This window comes from Pempheris klunzingeri, chromosome 3, assembly GCF_042242105.1.
Source record: "Pempheris klunzingeri isolate RE-2024b chromosome 3, fPemKlu1.hap1, whole genome shotgun sequence".
In the NCBI taxonomy this organism is placed as follows: Eukaryota; Metazoa; Chordata; class Actinopteri; order Acropomatiformes; family Pempheridae; genus Pempheris; species Pempheris klunzingeri.
Window position 1 is genome coordinate 3,650,314 of NC_092014.1, and position 10,557 is coordinate 3,660,870.

Consider the following 10,557-nt stretch of genomic DNA (forward strand, 5'->3'; position numbering starts at 1 on the left):
GAGGCGGAAGTAAGCATCATGTCGATAGAAGACCCGTTTTTCGTTGTGAAGGGGTAAGAAATGAACAAATTAAGACTTAAAACCTATAAGCGGCACCTCAGGCTAGTTTAAGAAAGTATACCTCCAAAGCTTAACTCCATAGTCGCTCTTGTTTTTCCCTTTAGGACAAAGTTAGTGAAGTGAAGTTAGCTCGGCGGCTAGCTGTAGCTAGCTAGCTAGCTAGCAGCGCCGAGACAGTCCCTGAGTCTCTGTTGATGTTTGTTCAGACTGAAAAGATTCGGCTCCGCCTCTCAATTATCTGTAAGATTTGTCTTTGTTTTATCTGGCTTTCGCTATAAAACACCTGGGGGGAGCTTCGGGGCTCTGCTGTCAGGCAGTTTACAAGGCGCTGCGAAGTTAGAGAGGGATGCGAAATGTAGCTTGTGTGTTTGTTTTGGTTAAACAAGGGGCGTAGCTGCGGGGCTCGGCTGAAAACACAGCCAGGTGTGGAGGGTGAGGCTGTGATAGCTAGCCGTTTCCGTGCTGTTAATGTTCTGTGTGCATGTGTGTGTGTGTCCAGGGAGGTGCAGAAGGCCCTCTCTCGGGCCCGGGGCCTGTTTGATAGATGGGAGGAACTGTTGCAGGATGGGACGCAGGTGAGCAGCCCTCCTCCTCCTCCTCCTCTTCCTCCACCTCAACAACATCACTGCAGAAATCACTGACCCCCAAACTATGAGCCACTGAGAGTCACCTGTAGGTGGATATTCTGTCCAGCCACACTGACTTTACCCACTCCTAAAGCATCTAAACCTGAATCTGCGGTGGTTAAGAAAGCTCAATGCACATGTTTCAAATTCAGAAATTAAAACTAAGCACTGCAAATAGAAGAACACATGGCACAAGGGAGACACTTTGACCGATCTGACAACACACAGGTGGCACAAATAAACATTCTGCGGACATGGGAGCGTTGGAAATTGTTCACAACACAACAAAAGTTTTTGGAAGACAGTAAAAACACAGCTCATGAAAGGTGTGAGAAATCTGAGTGAGCTGTGTTTTAGTGTCCTGACGGCACAGATCCTGTATTATTGCAGATACAGGCTACATACAAAGAACTGACCTCATACTAACTTAGTTTTGCTTCTTTTGCCTGAATTTGCAGTGTGTTTCTTTATGTAACGTATGTTGCTTCTTTTACTTGTGTTGTTTTAGTTGTTTGCAGTGTTTTGCTAATGCGATGTGTGCATCGTCAAAGTGGTGAAGATCTTTTGTTTGCTATATACATTTATTTACATATATTTCGTTATCTCTACTTTGCATCATCGCACTTAGCCATCGGACAGGTCAGCCTCGGCATACGTGTGCATCAGACAAGAGGGAAACGTCTAAATCTGGCTGTGAATTCTTTCAAAGTGCATTTTTGACTTGTTTGGATCCTAACGCCTGATCTACCTTCATGCATTTAGTCACACTCAAACGCGTCACTGAACAAAGGCAAAGATTGTCACTATCAAATCACTTCTCAATTCTTAAATCAATCACAATAAATCCTAATACATCTCCCAAACTCAAAAAGCCTTTTTGAAGTCTCGACCTAAGGCAGCATAGCAACCACCTTGTAGCATTGTTGTAGCATTAGTTTAGCATGGTAGTAAATTACAACATACACAGGAAATACAAGAAGAAAAGCTTTAAAACCAGCCAAATTCATTAAACATCACATTAGTGCCGTGCGACTGCTCGATTCATTGCACTCAAAACTATTTAAAACAGATGAAATGCAATAGGATGATATTCTGAATTTAATTTCAAAACATCTGTTCTAAATTTCTCGTCGTCGTTCATAGAAAAAAACTATTTTCCAAGAGTGCTGCTTGTGTAATGCTCACATTATATCAGTTAGTTGTTTTTGATGCACGAGTGTATTAACTTTAGAGGATGTAAAACAGCATTCCTGTGTTTATAATAATGTGCAGTAGCAGCAAATGGTGTTGCAACTGCCTCTTAAAATCTATAATTTTTCAAATACAGTATTTTTCCTCCTTGGTGCTGTTGAGTAATATGTGCTTGCACATTTCATTCCCTACTAAGACGGCTAAAGTCCTACATGTAAACCAGCTCTGGCAGCATGCCTCTCTATGTGAGGACTTTGCTTGCAGTGCTTATAGCCTGATGTCATACTCCTGGATCACCACCCACATCTCTAGTTTTTTGTTAGCAGGAAATAGTGACAACGAAATGGCTTCTCTGGTGAGCGCTGTGGTTGGAATGATGATGAAATCTGCCCCCACAGAGTAGCACGCTTATATCGCATGTATAGTGAGCGAGTGTCTGTTGGTTTCTGTGGTCTCAGGTAAGTCGTGATGAGCTGGACTGGAGTACCAACGAACTGAGGAACTGCCTGAGGGCCATAGACTGGGACCTGGAGGACCTCAGCGAAACCATCAGTATCCTTGGAGCAGGAAAAAACATCTTTCCGTCATGGTCACAGCCCGTGTCTTCACATGACCTTCAGTATTTTTAAAACAAACAGATGCTTTGTGCCACTCTCTCTCACCCCCACGTCTCTCTCCAGTCACGAAGGAGATTTTAAAGACCAGAAACATTCAAAGACTCAAATCATTGTCTTTAATAGAGCAGTACTTGATTATCTATATTTATTTATTTGACACACATTTGCTTCCTTGGTCAAGGACAAACTGTCACAGTGAAAGTCTTTGTTATTTAAGAGGGTATAGGCAGAAACTCAGAGGAAGAGGAAAGAAAACACTACCTGCTAAATGTTTACAGAAATTCATTATATTGGCCTAAATGGTGTGAATATTTGATCTGAGTACAATATATAACCAATTAGTGAACCACATTCCTGCTCACAGTTGTCAGATAGGGCTAAACTATATACTATATTTTACTCTATATTAGCTCTGAATACCACAGTGAAAGTGTGAAGTGCCTACATACTGAGACAGAAAGGGAATGTAGGCACTACAATAAAAGATCAATCTTAAACTGTGGAAACAGCGGCTGACCTTCTGAACCTTTCCATCATATCACACCACCTTAATCATTCATTCATATGGAGTTTGCCCAGTTGTCATGAAATTGTCCAGCCAAAGAGTCAATTGCTGTATAAACTGTTTGAAGTGATTGCATGGACGTAAGAAAGTGTCATAAAACATCATCTTTAATAGAGCAAACTCTTAAAGCACAGGAGAGAGCACAATGTGTTACTGGGCTGTAACTCTTCATACTATAAATCAGAGGATGCACGATCCACTAACAAGTGAAACTGGTTTTAATTTTGCAACAGTGGGAGTGATGGAGTGATTAAGCAGTTAAAAAAACACTGATCAGTCTGTTCCGTGTTTTATCTGGATGTGTGCTTCCTTGTGACGTGAAATTACAGGTAAAGAAAGGTAATCAGATTACATTAAAGGGATACTCATGTATACTTTCTCTTTCAAACCTATTGGTCTCCTTAAACTGTAACAGTTCTCGTTAATAAGGGCGTTAAAAAGTGTTTTTAACTTGTGCTGCAGAGTTTTCTTGTTGGGTCCTTAACTCACTCAGATATTGTGGAGTCGAATCCAGGGAAGTTCAAACTCAGTGACGATGAACTGCAGGAGAGGAGAGAGTTTGTGGAGCGGACCAGACAATCTGTCCAGGTAAACCTCATCAAGTCATTTTTCTAATATTCTATGTTTCTGACATATCTGTGTATTGTAATTGTGTTCTATGAGTGAAAAAAGATGAGGAGCCTTAATTTGCCGGGTTTGTAATGAGCCGGATTGCTGAAGGAAAAAAAAAAAGAGTGATGGACAGATAAATGTTATTGATCGGTAGGAGTTTATCGTGGATATGCTGATGTCGGCGTGTTTGCAGCACAAATGTAAAATGTTAGATGTCAGTACATAACTTGGTCCCAGTTCTTTAATAAACAAATGTAAGGGATCCTTAACAAAGTCCCTATATGTAATTTTGCTCTAATTTCTTATTTATATTTCTAAATGGAAAAGGTTGTGTAGGTTTTTATCAGTTTGTCCCACACCAGCCTGCACAGTCAGCGGCTGACTGCCCGTATTTTGTCCTTGTTAGAAAAGGGCAAAACAAATGTTTGCCATGTGTTTGTACTGTAAAAGTAAAACACTAACTAATGCAGCTCAGCCGTTGTCTAATCATCTGAAATGTTATATATGAGCTTTACCTCTGCACAGAACTTGGATGTTTTATTTTGAAAAGAGTAACCAGTGGTAACAAGTGGCCTTGTTGGAAGAGAGACAGTTTGGCAGCTTAAGTGTTTCTAATAAAGTCCACAGACGACAGCCAGTGTGGAACAGCAGCTAAAGCAGCAGCTAAAGCAGCTAAAGCAGCTAAAGCAGCTCCCACAGCTGAAGCTCTGACTAACTTGTGTGTTTTCACTGCAGGGAGACATGTAATTGATTACCCATCAGTACCTGTCAGCTCGTACGCCCTCAATGCAGCTGTCAAGCTCCCGCCTTGGCTGAAGTGAATCAATGTCCATGCTGGAAGCAGAATGGAAAATATGAGTCAGTTTCTAATACACGCGTCTTGCAGGCAAAGGTGCCATCCTTAAAATAGACTGAATAGAATTGAGTCATCTGAGCCAAACAAAAGACTCTCAGACAGCAGAAGGTCTCATTAACGAAGCTGTCTGCTCTGAGCCGGGATTCATAAGTGATTTATTATTTTTTTTTTAGCTCTGGTTGTGAAATATTGTGGAGTTAGACTTGAAAATCATTTTCGTGTGTGTGTGTGTGTGTGTGTGTGTGTTTAGGAGATGAAGGAGCAGTTGTCCAGCCCCTCTGCTGTGGCTCAGGCAGAGAAGAAGAACAGACAGGTTGGTGGATGTTTAAACACACACAAAGAGTACAAACACAACACAGACACACACATCAGTGGGTAAAATGTAATGAATCAGAGTTTCACGGTCTAAATTCTGCGGCTCCCCGAGGTTTGCTGGTTAGAAACGAGCTTTCTTTGCATCACGAATCGAACATCTTCAACCACAACTCAACTCTGAAAGTATTTCATAAACAACAGAGCTGGGCTTCATCTGTACGGTGGCCATTTTAGGACATCTCAGGCTCCCCATCACACGTTTAGACTAGCGTGTAAACATGCGTAGTTTTAGTTCGAAAAAAAAAAAGCCGGTTACTCATAAGTACTAAGTTCCTTATCTCAGTTTTTGACAGCTTGACTGGTTCAGTTGTAGCTTCTCTTAACTCACACACACACTCCAGCTCGGTGTGTTGTGTTTCCCTCCGACACATTTCCATCTGATACACAAAACAAAACTATGACAGCAGCTTGTGATTTGGAAAGTGCTGTGGTCAATAGCAGCTGCAGAGCTCTAGTAAACCGTCTCGCAACTCACGTCGTTTAAAGCCGCAAGCCGACTTTTCCAGCTACTAGAACACAATAAACACGCACCCTTTTTCTTCCTTGTTGGGTGTGTGTTTGTCCAGGCTCTGCTGACTTCATCTGGGCAGGACAGGTCAACAGGACTGGAGGCTCACATGGTGTCGGCAAACTCCAGATATATCCAGGAGCAACAGGAACAACAACAGGTAAAGACGGAAAAGAAAAAACAGTCCAAAGAAACAAAGACGAGGTGGAAACAAAAACTGGGATGTGATTAGAAGTAAGGAAAAGGACAGAGGGGTGGAAAAATGTTAATAACTGACACATCATGCAAAATTTACACATCCTATATGAGAGCATCCTGATTCAAGACTTATGACGGTACGTTCGTTGTTATTACGCCAGCAGATGATGAGGAAGGTTCGATCAAAGCATCACAACAATAGAACTTGAGCACGGAGAGTGCAGGATTCCCGCTGTGGCCCCTTTTATAGAGACGAAGTAGACGAGGTCTTTATTTGCTTTACAGTACAAGCGTCCCGCTGTGAGAGATGTGGAAGGCGTTTAAATATACGTGCAAAGTTTATTTTCAGTGTCAGTGTCGGTTTGTGTTTCCTGTGGTGTTGAATGATGAAAACGGTGCCTCCACACATCCTGTGTCAGGTTGTGGTTTTAGCAGGAGAAAACAAAAACATTGTGCGCCTGTTCACACCTTTTGATTTAACGATAAAAGAGTTATTTTGGTTCTGGGGTTTCATCAGCTCTACTTTCGGTGTGTGTGGTGCTCTTTTTAATGGTAGAATGAGTAGGATCTTCCCCGAGGAAACAGATTCATACAAAAATAATCCCACTCAGTCATCATTTATGACCCACTAGAAGTGTGTGGCGCTGTCAGAGACCCTGCCGCCCTCTGCCTCTTTGCTGTGTCAGGGAAGTTTGTGGACATCAGCCCCGGGGCAGAGGGTGTGTAGCTCCTGGCCAATGAGAGCGCACAGGCCAGATTACAAGCACGCATCCAAGAGGAAGCTGCAAAAACGGCAGAAAGGACGCCGAAAAAAATAGCGAGACGAAGCGCCAGGCTCGTTTTGAAACCAGGAGGAAGCTGGCAAGCGGCCTTAACCTCACTGTGGTTAGTTTAGCCACTACTGACAAACCCTGCTGCCTCTTCTATCAATGCAATATGGACAGGATTTAAAACCATGTTTGGGGGTAAACAGGACGTTATGGGTAATATTTACATTTTCTGAGGATGAAGAGTAACTCTGAGTGTGTGTGTGTGTGTGTGTGCCCCCAGCTGATCATGGAGGAGCAGGATGAGCAGCTGGAGTTGGTGTCCGGGAGCATCCGAGTCCTCAAAGACATGTCGGGACGCATCGGGGACGAGCTCGACGAGCAGGCTGTGTGAGTGTGCAGGGTTTTTTTTTTTTTTTTTTGTCTCAACAAGCACTTTGAAGATGTCACACCACTGTTTCCTCTATTTTCTGACCCATTACTGATGAAGGGATGGATTGATTTAAGGAAGGGGGAGTCCAGGTTCCAAATCCAGGTTTGAATGATTAAAAATATATGATGATTAAACACAATGATCATAAGATTAAGTGCATCTTTCACCGTGGCATAACAGACAGGAGGAGATATGTATTAAAGTATTAAATAGAAACAACATGATATACAGATAATGGGGGAATGTCCACGTACTGTCTTCTGCTGACAGAAAAAAATAAAAGTCAGCCATCGTAACTAAAGCAGCAATAAGTAGAGCAGCTAAGTAATCAGAGTGTTAAGAGCCAGATCTGAATAATTTTCAGTGGCTGCTTTGGAGATAATTTCCAGTATTTTTATTTTAAGGCTTTTTTTATTATTAAATATTCTGTAGAGATAAAGTGAAGTCTATATTTTGGTCTAAATGGTCCCATAAATGTTAAGATAAACCTGAGACTGCCCAGGATGTGGATTCAGTCAACAGAAGTGTCAGATCAGACTTTCACTCTTCAGGAAGAGGATGATTTTGTCTCCAGAGACTTAACACAGAGGGCCGAGCAGGAGAGACTCACTCAGCGGTGTGTGCAAACAGTGACTTACAGTAAATCACTTAAGTGTCTCTGCTGCCTGCAGACCTCCTCCTCTTTAAAGCAGCTCCTTTTAAATGACCCCTAGAACTTTCCTCTAGCACCACCCGCAGGACAAACGTAACATCATATCCATTTCAATCAATAATTGAAAAGTTAAACAGCAGTTTAGAAGTTTAGTCCTGTCCTGGATCATTCAGACGCCCAGACGATGTTTCTTCTCTCCTCATGATGTCCTTCAGAGCTGTAAATGTCTGCAGCAGACAAACTTGGACTTTGTTTTAGTAAAGTTACATTTTGTGTGAAAATGACCGAGCGCCTCTCTCGTCGCTCAGCATGCTGGGGGACTTTGGAGACGAGATGGACCAGACATCGTCCCGCATGGACTCGGTCCTGAAGAAGCTGGAGAAGGTGTCTCACATGACCAGCAGTAAGTTCCCTCTCACCAACAGAATCACTGACTGTGTCACTCTTGATAAAAGCTGAAGTGCTGTTTCCAAACTTTTAGCAAATTAACTTGTGAGTCTCTAAACTAATCAGAAGCAGAACACAAAAGAAAATATGCTACCACAGTAATTAGTAATTAGTAATGGTTTGAAGGACTTCTTTGAACGCACAATATGTACAATTTTGCCAGATTCCAAAAACCAATTATTTCCATAGTCACTTTTGCCAACGCTTTTTTTTTTGTTTCTGATTGAAACTGAAGTTGTTAATACAGAGGCAATAATAGTGTCTTAGTAGAAACACACTGAGCGTCCCAATTCACTCCACCACTAGTCGATCCTGCACTCATTCAGATTGTAGGCAAATTTTATTTTGGTTTTGAGTATCAATTTGACGCTAACTCGGCTAAATATGGAGCTTCAGTCAGCTGCTGGGTTAGCTTAGCTTAGCTTAGCTTAGCTTAGCTTGGTTCTTTCCTAAAAGGTTAAAAAAAAATCAGCAAGGAATCACAAGAAAGCAAAAAATGTGAAGCTATTTTAGTAACCTCTCTAATCTTCCATGTTGATCCCTAAAGAATCGGCACGTTAATGAAGAATGCTTTGAGTGTAAGAGTGTCTCCTTCCTGCTGTGCTCCTCAGGTCGGAGACAGTGGTGTGCCATCGGCGTGCTGGTCACCATCATGATCGTGGTCCTCATCCTCTTCTTCGCTCTCTGATGACGGCGACCTCCGACCCCTCCAATGTGTTTTGCAGTGTGCCTCCCTGTCAGGACGGACAGACAGACGGATGGACGGACATGTACAGGAAAGAGGGACTCGTCTCTCCTCCTCCTCCTCCTCCTCCTCCCCCTCCCGTCCCTTTCTTTCTTCACACGGAGGAGAAACTGGTGACCTGCAGAGAGAAGTTAGGATATAATCCTCCTCCTCTCTGCTTTTAATGAGGAAAACTGGCCTGCTGGTGTCTGTCAGCAGACACAGACACCAGCAGAGAGCCAGAGGAGCCGAACACGGAGAGAAACCCGGGTTGTGTCGTGTATTTCATACTGGTGCATTCTGGTTATTGTTGGTAATCACGGTACTGAAGGCGGCGGTGGGGGGGAGGGCTGCTGCTGCTGCTGCTGCTGCTGTCGGGTTAAAAACACAAATCTGCACAAAGCTGTTGTCCCCTTCACCAGGATTTAAACTTTACACCCAGTGAGCATCACTACACATTGAAAAAAAGAGTTAGGAAACAAACCAGTCAGAACTTCTGCTGCACTCTGATGAACCACAGTCGATCTGTTGTGTGAGCAAATACTCACAAAATAGAGATTTTAGTTTCAAGCTTGATAGCTTAGAAATGAATTTTTTAGCGTTTCTAAACTCTGTGTCACAGAGAGCAGCAAATGTGACACTGATTTCAGTTTGCTGTGACTTTCTTTCTTTTTTTTTTAAAGTTATCTTTGTTGGACACTGATAAAAACGCATCTATTAGCTGTTAAATTGAGAGAAATGCAGTCATTTGTGTCTTAAGCCAACAGAAGCAGCGTGGGAGGGAGGAGACGGGGGTTTCTCCGTGCTGCCTTAAATATATTTTTATATTGTAATACGCGCAGTATGTTTATGTGCCTACATGTGAATCAGAGCGGGAACAACCGAGCACCAGTCATCGGCTGAAATCGGGAGAACGGGCCGCCGCAGTTGGCCACAGGTCTTCTGCTGGTTTTCCTTCCCGTCCGACGCGACAGCAGCCGATTTCACTGATGAACACATTTGAGAGAGGAGGGCAGAGTTAGTCACGTCTGAAATCAGCTGCTGTGGCGTTTGTGGTGAAAACAAACAAGACGTAGGCTCAGAGAAGGCAGAGACGGGGCTGCCTGTCTGTGCCTGAGACCAGATGCTGGTTTTGCTCCGCCGCCCGCTTCGTCAGATCCCCGTCGCTGTGGTCAGCGGAGGGAAATGGTTCATTTCCTGCCCTCGATTGTGATCCGTCTTGGTGAAGTGAAGTCAGGTGCCGCCGCCAGCCGGCTGAGCGCCACCGCAGGCGGTTAAGCACACGATTGGCTGAGGCTTTGTTACCCTCACTGGGTGGCGAGAGACACCCTCGGCTCAGAGCGAATGGGTTTGGCCGTCTTATTGAAAAGCTTGAGCTAATGAGAGGACTAACAGTTGCTGGGCAGGATGTCTCCCCCACGCAGCCCAGATTTAAGCTTACAGCTCCCTCTGCTGGGGGCCGGGGGCCACGCTGGTGTCTTTGTGTCATGTCAGGTAACACTGCCCACGCTGGGGTGTGTTGCAGTGTTGCATAAATACAAACTATGATACTTTAAATGTGTGTGTAAATGAACAGGAGTCCTGTACAAAGGCTTCACGCAGACTCAGTCTTGTGTCTCATTTCTGATTTCTTTCACTTCTGTCACCGAGTAAAAGAGAAAACGATTCATTTAGCAGTTCAAGCAGTTTCTTTGGGTCAGAGGTCAGAAGTATCTAATGCAGGTCTCAGCTAATCTTATTCTCATGTGCTTTTACATGTACAAGCCCTCATTCCTTAAACACTTTAATGGGGAAAATTAACGGAGTACTTAAATGAAGCACTCCTGTGGTTTGTTATGGTAAAGGCACCGAAGGATCTGGAGCGTTCATCTACTTTTTCCTGTGAAGTTTAAGGCGGCTGAGTTTTTCTTTGGCTCGTCTCCAGGT

At 43.4% G+C, this 10,557-nt stretch overlaps 1 protein-coding gene across 1 annotated transcript; it reads left to right on the top strand.

The window, feature by feature from the left end:
- stx10 (syntaxin 10) lies at positions 1–9,217 on the top strand. Its single transcript, XM_070827781.1, has 9 exons — positions 1–53; positions 560–635; positions 2,336–2,429; positions 3,553–3,647; positions 4,778–4,840; positions 5,469–5,570; positions 6,659–6,765; positions 7,769–7,863; positions 8,519–9,217. Exons 1-9 carry the CDS (start codon positions 19–21, stop codon positions 8,593–8,595), a joined length of 744 nt encoding a protein of 247 aa, XP_070683882.1. The 5' UTR covers positions 1–18; the 3' UTR covers positions 8,596–9,217.
- Positions 9,218–10,557: the final 1,340 nt, after the last annotated feature.